This window comes from Colletes latitarsis, chromosome 4 (genome assembly GCF_051014445.1).
Source record: "Colletes latitarsis isolate SP2378_abdomen chromosome 4, iyColLati1, whole genome shotgun sequence".
Classification (NCBI taxonomy): domain Eukaryota; kingdom Metazoa; phylum Arthropoda; class Insecta; order Hymenoptera; family Colletidae; genus Colletes; species Colletes latitarsis.
Genome location: NC_135137.1, coordinates 39,421,172 through 39,445,016, shown reverse-complemented (window position 1 = coordinate 39,445,016; position 23,845 = coordinate 39,421,172). Strand labels below are relative to the sequence as shown.

General features: G+C 46.9%; 2 protein-coding genes across 5 annotated transcripts; one reads left to right on the top strand and one right to left on the bottom strand.

The window, feature by feature from the left end:
* Positions 1 to 1,739: 1,739 nt before the first annotated feature.
* LOC143341469 (uncharacterized) lies at positions 1,740 to 18,342 on the top strand. 4 transcript variants are annotated; one of them, XM_076764505.1, is made up of 7 exons: positions 1,740 to 1,895; positions 3,271 to 3,383; positions 6,519 to 6,620; positions 9,436 to 9,687; positions 11,833 to 12,042; positions 14,806 to 14,955; positions 17,200 to 18,342. In XM_076764505.1, the coding sequence occupies exons 2-7, from the start codon at positions 3,291 to 3,293 to the stop codon at positions 17,263 to 17,265; spliced, it is 873 nt and encodes a 290-aa protein (XP_076620620.1). In that variant the 5' UTR covers positions 1,740 to 1,895; positions 3,271 to 3,290; the 3' UTR covers positions 17,266 to 18,342. The 4 variants fall into 4 exon arrangements, with proteins under 4 accessions (XP_076620620.1, XP_076620622.1, XP_076620619.1 ...); XM_076764504.1 differs by having other exon boundaries at positions 1,741 to 1,888; XM_076764507.1 differs by lacking the exon at positions 6,519 to 6,620.
* Positions 18,013 to 23,845, bottom strand: LOC143341468 (mitochondrial amidoxime-reducing component 1). Its single transcript, XM_076764503.1, has 5 exons — positions 23,451 to 23,845; positions 20,705 to 21,009; positions 19,601 to 19,879; positions 19,251 to 19,528; positions 18,013 to 19,052 (listed from the first exon to the last, which is right to left on the bottom strand). Exons 1-5 carry the CDS (start codon positions 23,458 to 23,460, stop codon positions 18,890 to 18,892), a joined length of 1,035 nt encoding a protein of 344 aa, XP_076620618.1. The 5' UTR covers positions 23,461 to 23,845; the 3' UTR covers positions 18,013 to 18,889.

The window sequence follows — 23,845 nt, the reverse complement described above, 5'->3', positions numbered from 1 at the left end:
TCGACGAGATCGGTTGGGATCTTAATGGGATTTTCACTGGATGGTGCCAGCAACAAGGTCGGTGAAGCAGTAAACGAAACTGGAAACGTTTCTCGGAGAAAGCACGTCCACCGGATTATCCAGATAAATCCAATTTACGCGGTGACTCGACAGGGACTTACCTACGAATAATTGGAGGAAAGTTCCTTTTGGAATTGTCTAATTAGGCGTTAGGAATCTATTGTTTTGGGTAGCGATCCGCAGTAGACGATAACTGCAGCGGATCGCGTGAATTTAAGTGTCTGACGAGGGACGACCTAATCTACTGCGGGAACTAAATTTCAAAGGTGGCAAGGAAAGATTAAATTCTCGTGGTCCCCAAGGAATTTTTAAAAGATAATCACTTGATAAGTGTGGATTTGAGGGGCCTTTCTGTTCCAGATAATTTCTGACCAGAATTAAGGATTATTAACAACTTGTACGGAGACGTAACGTAACGGACGATGTCCGCTGAAAGAATGATCAACTTTCATAAATTGTACCAGGGCTTTATATGGGTTCGTAGTCCCTTCTGCGCGGAGGGGGCAAACAACAACCAGTTCCATAATCAGATACAACAGCGAAAATCAAGGATTTCGTTCGGTGTAACACGCTTGTAACTATATATTCAAATACGGGAGCGTTTTTTATACCGTAATGAATAATAAAGCGCTTCCTTCGAAGTAGACGTGCAAGCATTTGCTAATTGAATATAAACATTTAATAGACTTTGGCAGGAAATTGCAAAACACAATTCCCTGCAATGTAAGAATTTAATTGAAAATGTAATTCGAATGTAATTTATTTAATAATTTTATTCGCCAAATAAAAACAAAAGAACTGCTCTATCTAGGGTAATAGGACAAGGTCCAGCGAATGAGGCTGCTTCAGAAATTGATCCTCGCTTACAGTGTAATTTAAATATAAGATGAACTGAAAGATTCTGCAATACACGAGAACCATTCAGAAAATGTTTTGAATAAGTTACTTTTCTTATTCTATTGCAAAAAATATCATTGACATTTAAAATTATTGATATGCTATTAAAATACGCATCGTTGAACAGGTTAGCTATTATTATATTAAATCGTAATCTTCCTCGTCCCAGAATAACGTCGGTCGTGACGTATCCTCACAAAATTATAGACGGCTTTATTACATGTACAAACATTCTTAAATATTTTAGGCTCAAAGTTCCATCCGCATCACTCAGACATAGTGATTTATTTTGCATAAATCATTACCATACAAAGATCTGTTGATCCTTCTCAGCACTTCCCAGCATTCTAAGAGACCTCTGCATCGTTCGATGATTTCCAATAGCTTCCTAGTGTATCTACTCACCAATTTTTGTGGCTTCAAAATATTGCAATCCAAACGATCTGCTCCCTTAAATTATTATATTCCATGATACTTCAGATTTAAATGCCGTTCCTTTGTTGCTAAAACGATAGATCTACCTTGATGGAAGATTAAAAAACAAATGCCACAAAAGCCAAACGATTGTCCATCGAGCCGACCACGGAGGCCTCGGATCGCTATCGATCGACGGGATCCTCGCTTCCGTTCATCTTCACGGCCGGATTCGAGGATCTCTTTCGACGGCCGGATCGACGCTCGTCGACGATCCCTCTCTTTAGCATCGCGCGACGGCGGCGGCGAGCAGAGAAAGAGGAAAAGAGAGGACGGAGGCTTAAGTGTAGCGTGGAGGTGGCGCCAGGCCCCTCCTTCTAATAAAAGCCGCTCACTAAGCTCCGTTACACAGACAGTCACAGAAAAGCCGACGAGAGCAAGAGCCGCCGAGAGCTCCTTTTGGGTCCTCTTTAGAAGCGGCCAGTCGAAAAGTTACCAAGTGACGGATTAATAAACGGTGTGTGGTGAGTTCCTAGACGAACGGCACTCTCGGCCGCGGTTCGTGCGATTCGGTATCGATCACGAGGAAACGGACCACGTGACGGGGTCCCTGTCATCAGTGAGGAAACCGTCTAGCTTCCGGTATTTCGAACGAAAACCTAGACGCCGGGACTTCCGTCCAACGGAATCGAAGGCTCGACGGTTGTCCCGTGTGCAGAGTGTTCGAGCTTCCTCCTCGAGTTCCCGTTCGATGAACAGTGGTTTCCCGGTGCCGCAGGATCGCGCCGGGTGCAGCAAGAATCGTCGAAGTGAAAATCTTCGCCAAGTGGTTCACGGGCAAGAACGACGAGCTCGAGGAGAAACTCGAAACTCGCGAGTCCGAGGAGAATAGACGTTTTCCGTCGAACTGTGACGTTCCCCACGTGTCCGTCGTCTTTCGACGTTTCTTTTCTCGCGACCGTTTCCCTTATCAGCGATTCACGGTTTCGGGAATAGAACGCATACGACAGTTTTTAGTTCCGGTTAAAACGGAGGCGCCGAGAGGGAAGCGATAATAAATTATTCGAGTTCAGTGTGCGCAACAACGGGCTTTGTTTAACGAAACTTGCTAATCTTTGACCTCAAACGCGCAAGGTTGCACCATCGACTAACTGGAAGACATGCGTACTGAATCTATATTGCCTCGACGCGTTGCCATTGTATTCTGGATGCTCGCCATTGCAATTATAGACTCGATCGGTAGCCGAGTCCCATTTCAATTTCTGATTTCCACAGCGTGCGATGAAAATTAATACCGTGTTTAAAGAAACGATCGCAAAACACCGATCGACAAGATTTTTCTATGCGTACCGGTGACCTAGAAACGTCTATTTAGCGAAAGATACATTTAAAAGAGTCTGGAGCGGCACGTGTCAGGGGAATTGTCGAGTATTTGGTCAGCCGTCGTTGCGTCATTGATCTTCGGTCATCTTTGCGTCATCGAACTACGAAACGAATCAGACTTTTTATTTTTCCTTTCCTCGAGACGAACCGGACATCGAATTAAATTACAAATTTTAATAAATTAACCATTCCAAATGAATTTAATTGGCATTCAAAGAGCAAAGTTAATTGTAAAACACGACGGACCATCTTTCCTCGAGAATCTCCGGCGTCGAGGATGCCAACAGCATTCTCGACTTTCATTTCGTCGAAAGTGATAGTTCCGAACGTATCCATGCTCGGGAAAGGAGAGCCTCCCCTCTCCCGGATGATCGCTCTGACTCCTTCACCTTCTCGGCTTTGTCTCCAGAATCCTCTCGAACCATTTCCGGTCCAACATGACGAATTTACAAAAAAATTCCGTAAAAATCAACGACGCTGGCGAACCCTCGATTTATAAAACTATATTTCTTGCAGATACATTCTCCTAAACAAACATGAAGTCCACATGCATCATCTTGGCGACTGCGCTGTGCGTGGCTTTTGTCAGCTCGAATCCGCTTCCCGAAGGAGAGCGCCTTCGGTCCGAGGTAAGCATCTCAAAAAAAAGATCCTCTGTCCACGAACGTTCTTGAGTCGCTGTTTGCTTAGTATTTAGGATCTACATATCCTTAATTCGACGCTGGAACAGTACGTGAACACTGCCTCCGTGTCGTAGAGCAACTCGAATTAATTCGCCCCACATTTCCAGGGGAAAAACGCAAAGAATTTGAAACGAGTCGCGTAAATCGAAACGAACCCTTTCACAACCGAGGCGCCCAAGGCACAAAGTTAGTGCAAACTGGGCAATAATTCAACGCGTACGCGTTTTGTATCGCAAGAGACCCTGTATTAGCGACAGAAGTCGCACGTGTTTATCTGGATCTCCCGTTGAAATCGTCGATCGACTTCGATCGGTCATCTTCTTTAGCCCCGGAATCGGAGAAAGTTTCGGTTTCCGTTTGCAAAATTCGCCGTTCTACGGCGACAAGCACGAGTGCGGTTAATTGCCGCGTTAACCGACGATGGAAGAAACGTCGGGCGTCGATCGTTGCGAAAGTTCTCGCCTCGACTTCAATGTCCTGTAAAAGAACCGATCGTTGGACCGAGGCGATCGATTCGGTGATCGGAGATGATGTTTCACTTTTGACGAGAGCCTCTTTCACTCGTACCGAGCGTTATGACCGCGCGCGGAACACACGCGACAGAAAAAACGCTCGCGATTGTTATCCAGCAGTTTGCTTCTTGCCGTTTTACAAGCGAATGCATAACGTTCGCGAGTTCGATCGCTCGATTTCCATTTCAAAGGTGATAATATTCCCAGCAGTTTCCTGTCGGCCGACAGTGATTTCTCCGAACTTCTAACGCTTCTCTCGATTCGATGAAAACTCGACTAGCAACGGGGATTTGCCATTCCGATGGCCTTCGCGTGGTTAGCGTAATTACCGGTGTAAATATTTAAATTGCCAGGACTGACATTGACATCGTCTCTTCGATGAGATGAAATCATTTTATGCCCGGCATACCGAGAATTTACAATTTACGGCTCGGAATTAAAAATCATTTGGCTTCCTTGCGTTTCTTCGTGGAATGCTGTCGAGTATAGTTTTGGGATCCATTAAAAAGTCTGTCGTAAAGAACGTGGTTGCTAAAACCGGAAGGTCATCATCGAAACTCGCGCGTCATGGACGAAAGTCTCGCATTTCCTGGCGAAAGAATTTTTCAATGGAAAGGTTGGGCGAACCGGGCAAGGTAGGCGAGCATCGAAACAGTCCGTCGAAAAGCCAGGACGTCCAACCGGCTCTCTTCTTTGGCTCGACACTTTCACTGGCCGCGAACACTCGCAGAGTTACGGCGAACACTTTCTTCGCTCGATCGATGCCGAATGGAAAGCGCACGCGTAAGCGTGCACGCATTCACGTGCACGCGTCTTTCAACCTCTCTCTGATCTGTGATTCCCGAGGCACCGTGCTCGACAGCGATTCCCAAACGTCTTTGCCACGATTCCCCCCCTATCTATACTCTTCTAATCGAGCTACAGTTAGTAGCGAACCTGTTCCGGTCGATTTATCGATCATTTTAAACCACAGATCGAAAATATCGGTCGACAGCAAGCGCGAGTCTGAACGCTGCTTGCGCGCCTATTCCGGAGACTTCGATGCGTGGTCAAGCGCGAGTCTGAGGAGACTTCGATGCGTGGTCAAACGCGACTCTATCAAGACTGGTGGGCTCCTAATCGAATTATTTGCTGATTATTCAAATGTTTCGAATTACATTTGAATGCTTGAATTATTCAAATACTTAAACACAGTATGAATATATAATATTAACGATTAGCGTTTCCTTAAAACATTTCGTAATCGAAATAGCACAGAGTAGGTAACAGGGGGAGGCTGGTTTTTGAAAGTACATCGTCGGACTTCCTAGATTCTCCTGTTACGGGAGGATCGATTATTCGAAAGTGGTCGATCTGTTCCCTTTTGAAGGCAGCGTGAAATTGCGAGATGAAGTCACTAGAGCGGAGATCGCGATGGACGAAAAAATTTCTGTGAATGTAAATGTAACGTGTAGGAACGAATATCGTAACAGCCGGTCGAATGTGAGGGGAGTTTGAGGGAAAGTGAACCATGGCAACCAGGTTAAGCAACTTTTGAGTCCGATGACCGTCCAAGTGTCCAAGACGGCTCGATTAATTTGTTGGTAACTTTTTCTCTCTGTTGTTGCAAAAGACGCTCGGTTCTAGGCTCGGTTCTACACCGAAATAGAACATAAACCAGCAAACAACGGGGCAAACGACCCAATAATCGACACTTTGAACCGTAATGGAAAATTCCGTTCTTTATATTCTTTTTGTAGAATACGAGAAATTTACTATAAAAACACTTTCAACGAAATAAGTCGAAAGCGTCGATGACTGGGTCAGCATCGAAATTAGGTACACGAATTCTTTGTAAATTCTTTCGATGCTCCGTTTCACTTTACGAACAACGTCGCTCGTAACGCAAACGCGCGCGTTCCGCTCAAAACTACGTATTGTAGTAACAAATTGTAGCGGCACTAATGCACCATTCCTCTAATAATACGCAATCGCATCGTTTAACTCGGTAATTCTATTTGAGTTACCGTTGGACGCAACTTTACAGCTCAGCCGTTCAACGGAATTATTTTTATCGCTCTCGCGTCTCGGTTCGCAGCTAAATGACCAACGCGCCGTAAACTTCGTACAGCCACGATAAAGATCCTTCCGACTTGACGCTGCCCTCCACTATCTGCTGCCATTATTGCACAACGACGTTAACTTACTCTCCCAGTCACTTTCAACGAGCTTCCAAACGATGAAATTACACTCTCCGATACTTCCTAGTTTCCGTTGATAACGCAAAGCAAAGATCATTTCGGTGTCTCGTGTTAAGTAAGTTAGTTTTTCACAATGAGCATTCGTAGCAATTGCTAGCAAAGAATTTGGTTTCATATAAAAGTATTGGAGAAATTGTTAATCGAAGGTTTCCTAACGGGTAGTTTTCGTCGATACGAGTTAGTTGTTTCCCTGAATCACGTAGATTCGTTGACAAACGATTAGGAACCCAAGGCTGTATCGGGATTTAAGCGGCGGAATAACGAAGCAGAGAAATCGTTCGTTGGCAAATGAAAAACACTTTGTTGGGACGAAGGGAAACTTTTTTCAGACGCTCGATCGGCTGATGATGATCGAAGCCGACGACGAGGCAGCCCTACGGAGCAAAAGGACGATCGGTATCCTGCGGGAACTGTTCCCGGAAGTTTCACAGGTGAGCCGTTGCCGATCAAAGCGCAGTGAAATCCTGCAGACGGCCAGGACCATTGAAGCACTCCCACCTTTGTCCTTCGGTATCCTGCTACGGATTAGAGGACATTGAACGTCCTCGAGATTGTATCGTAGGAGGCACGCGCGACGAAATTTCGTTCGTCGACTCGAATTATTATTAACGGAACATCGGGACAGTCCGTTGACCATGATAATTTAATTCGCCGGAAGATAGAAAGTCTCGATCACGGGTGGCTCTTCGTCCTTCTAGGCAGAGCACGAAGAGACGTTCTTCGGAATGAGACAAATCGTTATTATGAAAACGAATGCAATTTATGCGAATCGAGTTAGAAGCGCGAACGAAATGCAGAAACGGTTCGAGGCGGAGGAGAAACCGTTGAATCGGCATTCCTATCAAGAAAGTTTCACGTTCGATTCACGATTCACGCAGAGTTTCCTCGTTTACCATGCGTTCTGTCGCCCGATCGTGCAGCCACTCGATTATTCGGTTGCTTTCGCGAATTAAGATACAATCTCGAACCGGGCGGGAATCGTATTTTCCCCGAGTCCCGATGAAAATCTCCTCATCGCAAAACCACATTCGGCACCTCCATCCACGATCACCAGAGCAGCCAGTATTTCGGCGATCTCGAAACCACAAAAAACACCTCCGATTTCGCGTAACCTTCTCTCGACCACTCCTGGGAAGGCTAACGACAGATTTATCATCGACCTCGATCGAACCTTGGTAAAGCGGTCCCGTGAACGGACGTTTCGACGACAGATCACAGAATCAGACAATCTAAAAAGTTCGACGTCCTCGATTACGAAACGACGTCGAAACGAGACGGAGCCCAGGGAAACATCCTCGAGTAGGGGGAGCGTGTCGAGCTCCAAGGAACTAGCCAGCTAAGAGCTGTTGTTTTCTAGATGGTCGAACAAAAGGTGAACGCGATAGCCGCGGAAATCATCCGCGCCGTCGGCCCTCTCGTGCTGCGCAATTTCCTCAGCAACAATCAACCGGCTGGTGGATCCGCGTCCAACGACGGATCGACGGCCACCGCCGCGTCACCCTTTGGCGACGACGATGACGACGACGAGGACGAGGGAACTAACGGGAACGGATACAAGTCGACCAGCTCGAACGGTTCGAAGGTCTCGATCGCGTTGCCGACCTTCCCGCCGGACGAGGACGAGGACGCGGATTCGACGACCATCGCTTCCGACGAATCGGGCAGTCCCTCGACGACCAACGACGCTCAGAACGCTGACAGGACGACCGTCGCCACCAACACGGTGGATTGACCGCGTCCTGGCCAACTTGGCGAACCGTTGGAGGTCAATGAACCGAACGAGGAGTAATCAAACGAATTCTTTCGGCGAGGACAATCACCGCGCAATCGGGACTGCTGCGGGAGCGAAAGCTCTGTCTCTCTGCCAAACCACTCTTCTTCTTTGTGTTCGCTAACTCGTCTACTTCTCTCTGTATGTGTATGCGTTTCTCTATGTTCTGTCTTCCCTCGGGAATCATCCATCGTCCGTGTCCGCCGACAGGCGAAAACTCTGTTTCTCTAAACGCTAACATCGAGCATCTCTTTCTCGTTCTCCTGGCTTTTCTCCGGTCGACGATCGGAACCACGGTTTACCGCTCGCTTTCGGATCATTTCAAGCTTCGCCAGAGATCGATCGTTAGTCGCGCCCGCGATCGTTTCCGGACCGATCGACCTTGCGTGACGACGACCTTTCTTGCGAGATCTCCGTCTCGTCGTCGTCGTCCTCGAGGCCATTCACCGGTTCCATCGACGCTTCATCTTTCTAGACCCTTTCGAACAAGCTGCTTCTTTGTGTCCATGGGTGCGCCAATCAGTCATCCGCTATAGTCGTTCGACGTTGCATCGATTCGTGGAACATCGTTTAACGTATCGTTGACTGGAAGGTGTTCGAACTGGATCGCGATGGATCTTTTTCAGTAATCGATCACTTAACGACAATGCACCAGCAGTTACGAACCTCAGCAACGCGTCACCTGCGTCGATGCGGTTGCACTCCATAATCAACGCTGCTTTTACGTTCTTGGAAACACCTTCGCACCCTAAACCATCGATCGTTTTCTTCTCGATATCGTGGATTTTGAAATACAGTGGCATCGGGGAGAAAGCGATCGATCTGATCCGAGACTCGCGCGTATGGATCCGGTAGCGCTTCCCACTTGCAGATCGACGCGTTTCCCGATTACGAGACATCGCGCGAACACGCGTCGCACGCTTCATTACCTTCGTGCCAAAATATCGATCCGGGGGTGTCGATCGATCGCCAAAATCGCAGAAACGTTCCCGAGCGTCGCCTCGAGGGAGCAGGTGGAGAAATCATCCGCCATGAATAATTCACGGCGGGAGATCGATCGAGCTCGGATCTAAACACGGCTCGGAAGCCTTGAACGGATGATCCGAGCATAGCCCAGATGCCAAAGAGCTACTCTCGAGTAACTCTCGTTAACCCTTCAAGTACGACGCCCGATTATGTTGTCGATGCTTAAACTGTTGTCAAATTTTACCAGCTGGACGCAATTGTTATTTATTTACGGGTAAAGAAATTGCCCTTTGGTACGAATAGAACGTTAGGTGAGGTTTGACAGAATATTTAGTTTCGTTTAACATCTTTCCTGTGACGTAACTCCTCCGAAAATGACTAAAATATCGTATCGCTTGGGGTTGACAGTCGTATCTGAAGGGTTGATTTCCCAACGCGTTCCTTGGCGATCGACCGGCGGCGATTCGTCTCCAGTTCGAAGGGATCGACCATGAAACGTTTGCTTGCAGGACGTGAATCCGGAGGCGGAGGACAGGGCGAACGAGGTGGCGGCGGAGTCGCAGAACAACGAGGTCAAAGTGCAGTTCGCGGACGAGCAGGGAACGGACGACACGGCGGCGCAACTGACGCCGCTGGACGAGGTGGAAGCCGAGGACGACGAGAACAGAAACAAGAGGTTCCTGAACTTCGGGTTCGGAGGCTCTTCGAGCAACGGTGGCAGCGGCGCGGGCTCTGGCAATTTCCTCTTCGACATTATCAGGGTGAGTTTTCCCCGGTTTTTGGACCCTGGTCGAATGTCGGGTGAAAAATGGAGGTATCGCATTCGTTTCGAATCGTGGAAGCAAACGAACTAGTCGACGCTCCGTTAGAGAAATGGATTCGAGTGAAAATTCATCAAACCGTGATTTATTTTGCTTAATAATATTCTGAAACGTTCGTAATAGGCCTGTTTGCCACGCTTCGTTCAAACGTATGCTGTTCTAAATTCTCGATGCAATCTCGCGTTGGATTCCTTGGGCAACATTAACACTTCGACTGCCATACTTACTCACGCACGCGACCCGTCAGGGACGGCCTTAGGCGGGCTAAGGAACTGGTCTAATAGCAACTGGATTTAGGGGACTCTCGTTCCGAATATAAAACTCGCGGGGAAAGTGTCTTCCAGTTGCAACTCTTTTACGATCTCGGTTGTCAATCTTTAGTGCCGAAGAGAAACTAAGACGGATCGTTGAAACGTTTTAATAAATAAATCGAGGAAGTTTCGGAAGACTTTCTACTCGCTAAATCATTTTTATTTCGTTTAAATCCATTTAAGTCGGCCCTGCGATAGGCGCACGGTTTTCTGGCCGCGATCTATGTATAATTCATGAAACTAGTATTGTAAAAGCGAAGCTTGAACGAGTCTTAAGTGTTCGAGGGGTCGAGTCTTGTGCAACTAGTAGAATGAACCTTAAAACTTTGAGCCTTCGAGGCTCCTTTTGTAACTAATCGGATTGTATCGAGTCTTTTCCCATATTCTAATCAATGAATTTGACTCGTGGCTCGGTAAACCCATTCTGTGGGTGTCAAGTGTCACTCACATCCGGATGACGTGGCAGTCGACGCGTTAAGTATCGAATGTGCTTCGACTGGATAGAATTAATAGATCGATATTATCACCTGCCGATCGATTCAGTCGTTTATTTCTGCTATGTGATACGCAAAAAAAAAAAACGAGCTCGTAAAAGTGCAACTCGGCGTCAGTAACGCAAGGATTTCGATAATGGCGCGACTAGACCGGTAGATTGTTTAATATTCAAGTAAGAGGCGAGTATCGCGACGGCCGCAAGGGCGCCTAGTCGAGACACCGGTGAAAGTCTTCAACCGAATTGCCAAGCTCCGTCGATTGGTTACTATTCCAAGGTTCCTGACCTAGGCACGACCTGGCCTCGCGGATGATTATCCCAGACAACGTCGAAGCGTTCTCGTTACTCGCTAGACAAAATAAATCGAGAATTTGACCATCTATCCGATTGCAGTCACCCTAAACTCGTTGATCTACTACAGAGACATTGGTTGATACAATGTGATCTTTCGCGGCGCGTATGACAGCAAGAAAACGAACAGCAGTTTTCTGGCTCCGTAAAAGGCAGACATCCATCGACCAGTTTCGCGCGTTCACAATCGCGTCGTTACTGTTAGCGTATACGGACAATGGAGGTTCTCTCACATAAACTAGCCCGATCACGTACACACGGTAGATAAACTAGTTCGAAGAAAATACGATAGATCTCTAATAATCTACGCATCGCGTTATTATTGCAGAAACAGCACCCCGGGCAACTTTCTTTATTTCTGATCGCAATTAACAGAAGTATGCTCGGGCCGGAATTGAAAGCTAAACTCAGAAACGTGCAATTTATAGATCTACAGGGTGATTCTAGGAACAAGGACGACGGTGTAGCGTAGAAAAATTGATTCGAACGGTATACGTACTCGATGCATTTGAATCCTGAGTGAAATTTCGGGGAGTTGCGTCCTCGCCAACGCAATAATAGTCGACGCGACAAATAGTCCTCCACTTTTCACCCAGAAACGAAGCAGCAGCTACCGCGTTGTATCCGTTGCGCGTCCACGATGTAGAGAATTCGGTAGCCGAGGAGATCAGCGGAAGAACCGAAGACGCTGACGACCGGGAGAACCTCCCCCGCCCGGGGGAGGAGAAAGGTTCGTCCTCCGCAACAGTTAAAGAACAATTTCAGCCGCTTTGCAGGGTCCTGTGTCGACGCGATAAGTAGCGGAGGGGGCCAAAGTCGGTAGTCGCGGACTTTCACAGATATCCAAAGAACGAAAAGAAATACGCAAAGACAGGGTAAACCCGAGGAGCGGATCAGTAAAGGAAAGTTCTCGTCTCTGTTCTCGTTTAGCAAGCGGCCGACGGGGCGGCAAGAGCGGCGGGCACGGTGTACCGCGTGGTGGCAGGTACGCAGAGCCTAGGGCTCGGCTTAAGCGCCTCTCGGGACTTGGGCCCGGCTCCCCAAGATGCCGCCCCTGCTGCCGCTCCAGCTGGTTCCTCGGCCACGACAGGATCCTCGACCAACGCACCGGCCGCGTCAGGAGCCGGCAACCTACCACCGGTACGCCAATCCTTCCGAGCAGAGCCGAACGGACACTGCCAAATGCACTTATCTCCTGGTCGACGGAACCGAACGGCTCCTATCCTCCGATCTTCGGCCATCGTCCGAACATCGTCCCAATGGGGAGCCTCGTCGTCTTCCGTTTGCCCTTGCTTCTTTCACTTTACTTATCTCTCTCACTCTCTTTATCTCTGTATCTCTGTTTCTCTCTCTCTCTCTCTACGTTTCCGCTTCCTCTTCACTGACGCTACGCTGGGGCACCTCGCGTCCAAGCACTTCCGGAATACTTCATTCGAGGGCCACGAATCTTCCACCAAAACCCACCTAGTTCGCTCGATACTTTCGCGATCTGAAACTAGGTCGATCGAGTCAGCCATTTTGAGGAGCAAAGTCCTTTTACACGGTCCTGTTTCTCTCACGCTGTGGTCCACCTTGGTTCCGAACTTTTGAAGCGCCCAAAATATCCACCCACAACTGCCATTTTCTATCGTGACTTCTTCAACATCCGGAACTCTCGCATCGATACTTGCATTAGTATACAGGGTGTTCGGCCACCCTTGGGAAAAATTTTAATGGGGGATTCTAGAGGCCAAAATTGATGGAGGCTTCGTTAAAAAGTTATTAACAATTAAATTCCAAAATTTCAAATCGTTCTGGAAAAATTATTTCTAGGTTCTGGGGTCAAATACAATCATTTTTGGTGAATAGACATACCCTCGAAATCCTACTCACTTTCGAGAAAAAAATTCGAGAATGTGTGAAATTTTTCGACAAAATTAAAAAATTTCAAATCGTTCTGGAAAAATTATTTTCGATTGCGGGGGTCAATTACAATCATTTTTGGTGAATAGACATACCCCCGAAATCCTACTCACTTTCTAGAAAAAAATTCCGTACGGACGGAACTTTAAACGTTAATAACTGTTTAACGAAGTCTTCATCGACAAATTAGTATTCTTGATTTTCGTCTTATTTTGGCCTCTAGAATCCCCCATTAAAATGTTTCCCAGAGATGGCCGAATACCCTGTATAAACTGTTTCACACTTAAGTTTGATATCCGACTGGAAGGAACTCTGTTCATGTTCTACCATAACATCTGAAATCAATTCCGATGGCAACTTTCGCTTCCGTCGAACGTGTTAGCTCGGTAGTCCCTCGAAAAAGAAGTATTTCGCGTGTCCGTGAACAGCGAACCGCGTCTTTAACGGCTCGAAGCACGCGGCCATTCGCGCAGCGAGCATAATAACTGCACACGGCTGTGTTTGATTTGCACGTCATACTCCTCGCACGTGGCTAACGACCGCCAACCGCTCGTTTTGCACGTCTCCTCCATTTACTTTCCGCCTTCCGTTTACTTCTTCGTCAGGTATCTCATCCTCCTTGTCTACCGTAGGCTTGAGTGTACTTCTGCAACCTTCTCCTCAGCCTTGATCGTGCTCGAAGCGCGCGTCCGGATCTCCGAGCGTGGAAAGTAACGCCGACAAATGGCCACCTGGAACGGTGAAAACCGTTCTCTGGAGATCCTGGCGCGCAATTCTTGCGAGGCGCAGAGTCGGTTTCATGGTCCCTGTGTACGTCAGGTTTCACTCGCGATCCATCGTTATTGTCACTAACATCTGCGTTTTGCGTAACATCTCGTCTGAGCGACTAAAAGGGCATACGCGTGGTACCATTGTTCGAAAAGAAGCTTCCTCGCTCGCGAAGACGCGTAGCGTTCGTGCTGCTTTTAGTCTCTCATCTCGAAGTCATTTAATACCGATCATCGTCATATTTTCCCACTAACACGAGTGTAGAGCAGCATCCCTGATCCCGAAACCACCCTCTCGATCCTCCGAAACCACTTGTTCCACCCGGCCAACGGTCCCGACGCGACACCGACAACCACCGACTAAAGACTTTCGGCGAAGCAACTGGCTGATTGGACATCCCGGCCGATTCGACTCGGAATCTCAGGGCAGCCATTGATCGAATGCCGATTCTCTCGTTGTTGTGATCTCGTACTCGTCCATTGCACCATATTTTTAGTGAGGTAGCTGTAGTTAACTCGTTGCTGTTGGAACGCACCGTGGACAAAGTCCTGGCAGACGACTCGGCTCCGTCACACCGGACACGATTATGCTAATATCCTGTACGCATGGTCGAAACGATGGACCGACTCGTCTGCCCCGCGCAACAAACTTTTAGTAGCACGGTGCGTGACGTACGCTTCCGTAAACGGACCTAACAGCGGTGAGTATCCTCGAGCGTGCGTCACGCTGCCTGTAATTTTCACCAGTAATTTTATCGTCTTATTTGGGTCCTGGTAAATATGTTTATAGTTACTTTGCACCTGTAGGGTGTCCGTACCGCGACCATTTTGTAAAATAGCTCCTTGGGTCGGACGGAGATGTATCACTTTAGTCCCAGGTTGGTCTCGTTGCGTACAGACACCCTATTATAAATATCCCCAAACAATGTCACGAGCCGAAGGAGCGCACGTAAGGATCGTAGCAGCAAGATCGATGGATCGTAGCCGCAAGTAGGATTCAGGATGTAAAAGCACCGTAGTGTCGGGAGCGCTGGAGCTGGACGTGGAGCTGCTACACGCTGCAACTATTCTTCCCATTAGTACAATATAAAAAAAAAAAAAAGAACGTTCGCGGAACGATCAATGATCAAGGCCGATCTAGGCAACGTGTCTTTCATCCTTCTTTCGTGCTCACCCCGAGAACAGACGCGTCCTGACCCGTGTCGGACTAACCGGAGGCTTTGATTGCTTGCAGCTGGTGGCTGGAAGCGGAAGTCACGCCAGCGCTTCCGGAGGCGTCGACGGGAAGGCCGAGGAAACCCCGGAGGCGGTCCCGGGACCGGTCACCAGGCTCTTCGTCATCGCGAACAGAGGAATATCGAATCTCCTACAGGACCTCATCCTTGTAAGTAACGTTTTAATCGTTGTTTGGTGCAAATCAAATATTCTATAATAGTCTAATTATTAAAGAAATAGTGTAACATAAAAGGAAACGCGTAAGAATGTAAATACGTTTACATAAACTGTTGCTAGAAAACAGTTATGCACTCGTATTGTAAGTTGGTGCCTGTCTGACGGAATGTTCGACATAATATTGTCTGCGATTAATAACTTCCTACGCCTCATTATGTAAGTGAAATTTCTAACAGTGGTTAGTTTTTGGAATTCGCGTATTTACGTATTTACGAAAGCAAACGTTTAAGAAACTAATCGTAAATCGAGAGCTATTGCATCTGTTACGCAATGGGGGCCCCTCGAATTCGGGGACACGCGTTGCACACCCTTGGTTACGCCACTGGTTTCTTGCCATTGTTATGTAGATGATACGCTTTGCATAACGAGCGTAAAAAATTGCGGGCAGAAGGTTTTTTTCTCATGGACACGAACGATGCCTCGTCGTGCGTTGCTGGATAACGCTCGATTGAATTCCGCGGACTAGAAATCGATTATGTCTACCGGAGCGGAGACGACGCGGACGAGAAAAGGAACCAAAATCGTTACGACGACGTCGTTTCGACCGGAATTTTCCGAGTAAACAGCGTGTGACGGACGCGAGATCGAATCGGGGAAATCGCGTTTCCAGAACGAGCTTGAAACTGAACTTTTCGTCGCGTCGGTTCTTTCTCGTATTGTTTTACGCAATCGATCCATTTGAAAGTGAAACTACATTGTATTATCAAGATCGTAACGCGCATTCGCGATTTGCAGCTGGAAAAACAAACGCTTTTTTCGTTTATCGGGCGAAAGGCGTTCGCGCAACGCTCTCATTAGAAATGGGTAAAATTTAATTTAACGAGTAAATAAGTACTTTGTTCATCTCTGACTCTTATCAACATGCAAAATCTGAAACTATCAACAGACACTACAGGTTCGAGTCCAACGTGCAATTATTAGTAATTGCATTCCAAATCGATCGTGGAACGAATCAATCAGCGGGGAAAGGTAGACTAATCTGGTTATCGAAATAAACTAACTGCGAACCAGTCTTTACCACGAATCGCGTTTATTGCTCGTCCAACGTATAATGCAATTCTTCGCGAGGTGTTCTCTGAAATAATGGGAAAGCAAACGTGATAAGAATTGCAATGTCGTAGGCGACGAAGGAGCTGCAAAGTTTGAGAGAAAATTAAACGATTTCTTCGACGATCCACAGAACCGGATTCGAATTCGACGCCGAGATTTCGCCGAAAGTTGCGCGTGCGCGGCGCGTTGTCGTTCCAGATATTAAAACCGGCTGATTACGCAAGTGCCCCCGTCAGGATCGATGGAAAGCAAAAATGTAAGCGACTTTCTCTATGAAATAGTTCGTCCAATTGCCGGCTGACTTATGCAAGCAGCTGCTACCTACCACCTGGCACGCGATATTGTCAGGGGCATGGCTCACCAGCTCTTCGAAACCCGAACATCCTAATCCGAGACGATAGACCCTTGAAACAGTATTTTCCAATATGGCGGTGTCTTATAATCCAAGACGAGCGCGAAAGAAAGTGTTTGAGATGGGGATAATGTATAGAATAGCCCCCTTTTCTGACAAATCTCGTCAGCTTTAGTGTCTCGATGAGTTACGTTTTGTTTCTCGCGACGCCCACGATCGAATAATTGCATCGTATCGCAACGAGTAAGAAAATAGGAAGACGCGGTCTATCCGTCGTTAATGCTAATCGCGTTCATTATACGTAACCTTCGTCGAGCAAATTTGCTGGTCAGCGGCGGCCATCGGCTGGAAAGCGTTCACGCTTCGAGCATCGCGCGGAATTCGCTTCCCATCAGCGTCAGAAGTCGGAAACTCCGTTACAGACTCCGGCTTCGTAGGTCAAAACGAAACGGCACCGACGAACGACGGTTTTTCCGCTCGAGTCGGTGAAACTTTGGTCGCGCGTACAAGAAACGTCGAAAGCGGCCGGAACGCGTCTCCTGCGAAAGCGTTGCATACCTCTTCGCGTAATTTTCGTGAAAAAAAAAGTATACGATCCATTACAATTGGAATCCAGAAAATACCTTCTGCTCGCCTCGACTCTCTTTAGCTGCCTAGACCGCTGATTCACATACAGAAATATGCAGTTTCCTTTTATGCATTTCTTCCGAGGCAAGATCCTAATCGATGGAAAGAGTTTTAGGGAAATTAACGAGACTATTCTCTGATTTACAGCGCCTAGCAGCAACAAGCGAACGCATCGTTAACTTCAAGGCGAGACTGATCACTTCCATCATCTAGAAATCGGTGCAAAAGGAAAACTAGGGTGAGGAAGTACAAGAAAAGATTCGATGGTCCTGATGTGGTCGGACCACGTGGGAGCCACCGCCGAGCCGTAACTGTCGCAAGGAGCACGGGTACGACGTTGGCAACGTAACCAGCCAACACGTTGCCCCCTTGTCCCCGAGGTCCGAAGTATCTCTCGTCGATGGTGGAATCGTCCTCAAAACTGAAACGCAACACCTCGCGAAATCACGCTAGATCGCGAGATCTCCTCGTTCTCTCTGTCCTACGCTTCGCTGTTCTTCCTTCGCTGTCGTATCTCGTCCTCCAACGTCTCCGAAACGCTCCTCTAATTTTTCTCCTCTACAATTTATCTTCTAATTCTTCGATTTATCATCTATACGTAGCGAATAAATAGGTTCACACGGCCGAGATTCGACGACTCGTCGCAGGAACGTGCTTTGCGCGAAACGGGAAACTCGATGTATTCGAAATTGTAAATCTAAACTGTTTCTAGCGAATTGTACAGCTTCACCGGAACTTTTCGTCAACCGTGTACGTGAAACGTATTTTCCTGTCGGCGTTCGACGTTGGCCCTTCGTCCTTTCGTCGAATCGCGCAAAGCCGAAAAGAAACTCGCGCGAACTTGTACATAGCTCCTCCCGGAACGCAACGGTGCCAAGCATTGATTGTTTTTTTTTTTCTCTCTTCTTAAACGATCTATACAGGTTTCCTTTCACTTAGCAGCCCTTGTTTCCTCGTCTGTTTCTTTCTTTTTAAGGCTGCTAACGCGCCGACGATTGCGGTGAAACTGAGAACCAATAAATCTCCGTGTCCTTTGTAAATCGATAACACTCCATCATAGTGTTTTGTAATATAATGTTCGTCGAACGTTCACCGCATTCGATTCGCGCTCGAAACGACGCTGTTCTCTTTTTTGATTTCCTGAAGACAGGAAACTGTAATAAGAGAATGGCTGCCGTCGATCGGTATCCGTCCAGGTGTGTTGATCCTCGAATTGAACGCATTATCTCTCTTATGTAAATCGTCCCTGTTGTTTTGTAGTGTAAATAAATAAATATTATTGTCATAAAACGAATGTATCCGTTCATCGTGCCATCCAACAGGAAAATAACGATCGAGATGCTCGGCGAGTCTGGAAAACACGTTTCTTTCCGATAATTTATTAATTAATATACTTGCTATAAATATAAACGAAGTCGTTCGATAGGCCGCGCGCCGAAACGTCTCGAACGTCACCGGAAATCCACAATCGACATTTAGAAAAAATACATTCGAGGATATCCCCGCTGCTACTCGTACAAATAATCTCCTCGTAAACGGAATACACTTTTCATAAATACCAACGATACTGTCGTACCGTAAATATCGCGTCCATAGTCACGCGCGATTTACTCGAGTCTCTGATCAAAGGAACGCGAACAACCCTTTCGATCCAGTCGCGTTCACCAATCACGGATCACCCCTCTATTCGATTCGAGATTGAAAGTGGCGAATGTTAAGTGGTAGGCCTTTGCTACGAATTCTTGCTACCCTCGGTAGATGAAAGACCTCTGTAGAAGGATCCGTCGGCTTCCCCGAGGACGAGAACATCGTCTTCGCAAGAAGCCCATCGGTGTAGCTATGGAGGCGTCACCATAGGTAGTTGCACCGTAGGCTCGCCCACGTAAACTGGATCCCCCAATTTTACAGTGCCGTTTGAACTCCTCAGACCGAGGTGAATTCCCATCACTGGACTGTCGCCAGTGAACGGACGGAAAGCAGGGTCCGCCATTTGTCTGTAGCTTTAAGGTGAATACTGTTTTCACTTCTGTTTTCAAATAACTCTGATCGAAATTGTAAATTCGAATAACTTAAACGCGACGCGTGAAGCATTACTGAAATACAAATATCCTGCAACTCGAACAAGTAACAAATATGGCGGCTGTGAGAATCGAAAACCTTTTGATTTATGGTGAAATTCTATAATTTTCAGGACATACCTTTTGAGAGTTTTCAAAGGTTCTGCGTTAGGGTTCTTCGTGCCGGTCCCCGGATCGATGGTGGTGAAGATGCACCTGGTGCACGGCATAACGTTCTTGAAAATCACGTTGCCGATCTTCACCCAGCCCCATTGGTCCTCCTCGTACGCGACGGCGCCTTTCACGACGAAGTTAGGCCGAAAATTTTCCGGAGTTACCGGCTCCTCCAGTCGACTGTTCAGATCCGTCACCGAGCTTTCGTTTATCAGGCAATAGCTCGTGGAGTCTGGATAAGCTCCCTGCGGAAGAGGAGACCGTGTCTTCACAGGGTGTACCACGTCTTAACAAATTATAACTGTGCTAAATCTTACAGTGTCGTCGGGGGTCACCCAGAAAGCTCTGGTCTTTTTCCTGACCTCCCGCATCGGATACTGTAACGGGTAGTAAACCAGCCTGTAGCCAACGTCTTCCTGAAGGAGGAAACGGGACAACCACCTAGCTGGTTCTTCGCCACAATCGCACGCGGCCACAGCCTGGCTCCACACGGCCACGCGGAATCCCTTGCCTTTCATTCGCGACAAATCGATGGACACGGACATCATCCCCGGGGCGGAAAGCGTGAGAATCGAGCCGGTAATACTGGGTATCACCTGGGAACAAAAATCCCACTACTCGATCCCATCTCTAACCGGAGCGATCTGTGACAAATGGAAAATGAGTTTCTCGTAAAACTATCTTCGAGGTACTCCTCAAAGGAAAAACGCGTCTCGGGACGAATTAATTATTCGCTACACCCGTTGCAAATTGCGTTTCCACGAGGATAAAACGGTTCGTTAATTTCGATTATAAAAGTCGCGCGTTTCCTGAACGAACGCGTCCTTTTTTAGCATTTTCCGATCGAAACGCGGCTTCTGGGACCACTGACGCCGGAATTTAACGATCCGCGAAGACATCGCGCCGATGAGAAAAAAGAAATGGCCGAATCGACGCGATTACCGTGCATCGATGCGCTTTTGATCCGCTCGCCGGCTTTCACGATCGTTGTTCCTTCTCGTTATTCCGAGCAACGGTGCACGCGTTTGCAAAGCAAAGATACGTTGATTAGATTAAGTAATTCGCTGGCTGCTCGATCACGAACCATCTTATATCATCTCGCAGCGGCGAAGCGCGTGTAACGCGTAATTACTCTCCACGGTATCGAGGCAGCGTCGTATAAAATACGCTTCAGAATACTCTTGATGCTCCCTCGCAAACTACTTTCCTGTTTTATATGGTATTTAGCCAATTTATTAACGCTACGGACTTCGAACATTGTTGCTCGAGGGCTCAAGATTGGGATTCATTTTTTATTCGTAAATGGACAGAATGTTAAATTAATTGTCGGTTTTCATTTGGCAGTGAACGTGTCGAGGAGCTAAATCTACGCACTGATAGAAGCGAGAGATATCACGTTCTGTTATGTTGCAATTTCCTACCTGGACCATTTTTGGAACCTGTCTGGCGGTGACGAAGTGTCCATTGAGGTCGATGACCAACAGAGTCCGATCTCTCATCCAGCCAGATTGCAGACCCAGCTTCGTGCACTCCATCGACGTCATTCGTACAGACCCTAGCGATTTTACCGGAAACGCGATCAGATCGCTGAGCTCGCCGACCTTCCGCCATTTGGACGGCGGTTTTTCCTTCTGCCTCTTGGCCCACCACCACCAGAGGAAGACGGCCACCGTCCCGGCGCCGACGACGACCGCTGACACGTACGTCAGCCGCGTTCTATCTGCCCCTGAAACGTTCGTCGATTAATTATCAACGGTTAAGCGACCATGCAAAACGATCCGCTGCAAGATCATTGTATTCTGTTAAAAACCGCTCGGAAATAATCCGTGTTTCCAACGGCACGAAGACCATCCCAGCTCGAGGCGAAGTCTTTTTACTTTCCAATCTGTATGGGATGAAAGTAACGAGAAAAATTGAAGATTTTTGGGTGGAGAAACGCGTCTAATGTTTGCCCCGTTTTCTCATTTTAAAGATGGTGGAGGAACGGATGCAACTAAGAGATCGTTTTACAATGCAAATCGCCAACCGACTGATGTAAGAAACAGATGAAAAGAGACTCCCGGCAAGATTCTTGTTCCTGAACGATGCACACCAGGCTTTCGTCGCTACCTAAACTCGCTTCAAACAGAGCGTGAACTTTTTTTGCTATCCTATACACGTTCCTCGGATCTATCGCTGGTTGCGCGAATAACGATCAACGAAACCGTAATAACGATCATCCGATTGCTACAGCTCGCAGAATCCAGGAATGTGATCGCGGATAGTCTTCGTTGATTCGAAACAGACTTACACCGTTTAAGCTTAGTTAACAGATAGCGATCGTCCGAGATTAGCGATTCAGGAGGTATACTGCTGTGATTATTATAGGAATTATAATTTAATGGTCGTAAATTATAGGCAATATTCTTCGATAAAGAGGAACGGGTTTTAGAAATTGCGGATTGGATGTCGATGAATACCATAGGATGATTAACGGTACAGGGGCGATTCGTTCTAAGCGAATGGAACTCGATGGTGTAGAGAAACCGGAAAGGAACGAAATAATATTGTTATGGATAATCGAAACCGGCATCGACATCGTTTCTTTCGCGAGAAATCGGGACGAGCATGGTGTAACGGAACACGGTGACAACGGTCTTCCGCGGGACGACTTGCGCAATTTGTTCGTGCCAAAATGACCCGCGTTGTCGATACTATCGCGGGAAAGTAGGCTAAAGAGGTCCGTGCACTTTCGAAAATCTGCACAGAATGTTGGATTTTCTGTCTCTCTTTTTCCTCTTGCGTCAATAAGTCTCCCTAATGGTTTTATTCGTCAAATAAAAATGTACATAGACGATGCGTACAATGGAGTACATATTAACCCAATTTTATCTAGCGTATCTTTTGATTCAACGTCGCCGATTCGAGATATAAGTACGAAACAAGAGAAGCTGTTATTAGAATATAAGTCACTTAAAGTTTATCTTTGAAGTTGACATTACGAGTTGACATGGATCCGATCTACGCGAGTACAGTCGATCACGAAAATATTCTGACAGTAACTTGCGTGTCCAAAGCGAACACATTTACCAATGAAGACAATGTTTATTAAATGCTCGGTTTATTGAAGTTTACGGTGGTTGCACTTTAACCTAAATATCGATTAAATAGGAAGAATCTTTAGAGAAATCGAGCACTTTTTAAAAACCATTTAAATCGCTGTATCGAAGAATGACGAAAATTGTTATTTATTGCATCCGTCTCAAATGGCAAAATGGCGCTATCTACAGATACGAATTCAACGATATCTCTCTTAATTAATTGAAGTTCATATTTACGACGCTCGACGACGCACGTACACGTTTTAGGAAGTATTAACACGCAATTGCACCTTGCGTTTCCACTAGCCACCCCATACAGCGTTCCATTCGCAGTTATCGATTGCTATTTTTCGTACAAGCCGCGTAAAGAAGGGAAATCGTTCCGAGGAAGGGACCGTTGTGACAATACAGCCTTCACGTGGAATCAATACCACGGGCGTTGCTCTCCGACGTGCAAACAGCGGTACAAATTGACTCTAACAAGGAGGCTGTGTTGCGAAACTCGCGTAGAGATCATGTGCTCCGGGCGTATTACGCAATAGCTTCAATGAACGCGATATAAATTCGTTCCATAAACACTGTTTTCTTTTTTACAACGACGCACGTTAAGTAAAAATCCATTCATAGCGTAGCAAACGTGCCCGACTGGTTTCAGGGATGATTGCGTCTACTAAAATTTAATATTTACTTATTTTAATTATACAATATTCTTCTAAATGCAGTTATCGCTGATAATAACCAAGTTTTATTGCTCTACGAGATACGAACACGTGATTCGATAAATCTCACACTAAAAAGTTACGAAGAAAAATGTTTCCCAAGAAAAATCAATGTAAGAAAAGCACGAGTTCTCCATTTCAGTTGGCACCGCGTGTACCTACTGTTTACCCTCGACCTGGTCCATGCAGTCGGGAAAAGATTCTAATTGAGAATCGTTCAGCAACTGACGATTCTCAATTCGACATTCGTCATCAATGAATCCCTTCCCTGATAAGACAAAATCAATACCGGTGCAAGCAGTGGTTCGTGAAGCCATTTGGGCGCGATAAAAGATACCGGTAGCGATTCTATAAAGCGGAATATTTACCCAGCAGCATGGCCAAGGTCGCCGGAATCTCGAACGAGGGTCGAATTTGGCGAACGTGGTCAGTGGTTGTGACAGCCCCCTGGATGGTTGTGTGTGAGCCGATCGACAACGAACTGAGAGTACTGACTCGGTGCTACTGAGACCCAGGGCGTTCAAACGGTCCAAGCCCACATATATTGCGATGAAACCACGTTTAGTTATCGCAAAATGGCCAGGTGGCGCCAGTAAACGCCACAGCCACACATATAGACCGTATCAATGAACACCACTACGAATACTTGAGCGTCGTCGAAGACACCGTTATCAGTGCACGCTCATGTTCAGCTGGCTCCCTTCACCGTTGTAGCACAGACGAGCTATACGAGTAGATCTTACATCCAATCTATTTTTTCGAC

What these genes read in the sequence shown, in the direction of transcription:
- LOC143341469 (XM_076764505.1), top strand. Translation starts at nt 3,291, where the DNA reads ATGAAGTCCACATGCATCATCTTGGCGACTGCGCTGTGCGTGGCTTTT. An exon ending in TGTTCCCGGAAGTTTCACAG is followed by an intron (nt 6,621 to 9,435) that starts GTGAGCCGTTGC and finishes GTTTGCTTGCAG; the next exon opens with GACGTGAATCCGGAGGCGGA. An exon ending in TCCTACAGGACCTCATCCTT is followed by an intron (nt 14,956 to 17,199) that starts GTAAGTAACGTT and finishes TCTGATTTACAG; the next exon opens with CGCCTAGCAGCAACAAGCGA.
- LOC143341468 (XM_076764503.1), bottom strand. An exon ending in AGGTTCCAAAAATGGTCCAG is followed by an intron (nt 19,880 to 20,704) that starts GTAGGAAATTGC and finishes TTTTGTTCCCAG; the next exon opens with GTGATACCCAGTATTACCGG. An exon ending in CCTTTGAAAACTCTCAAAAG is followed by an intron (nt 19,053 to 19,250) that starts GTATGTCCTGAA and finishes TTCACCTTAAAG; the next exon opens with CTACAGACAAATGGCGGACC.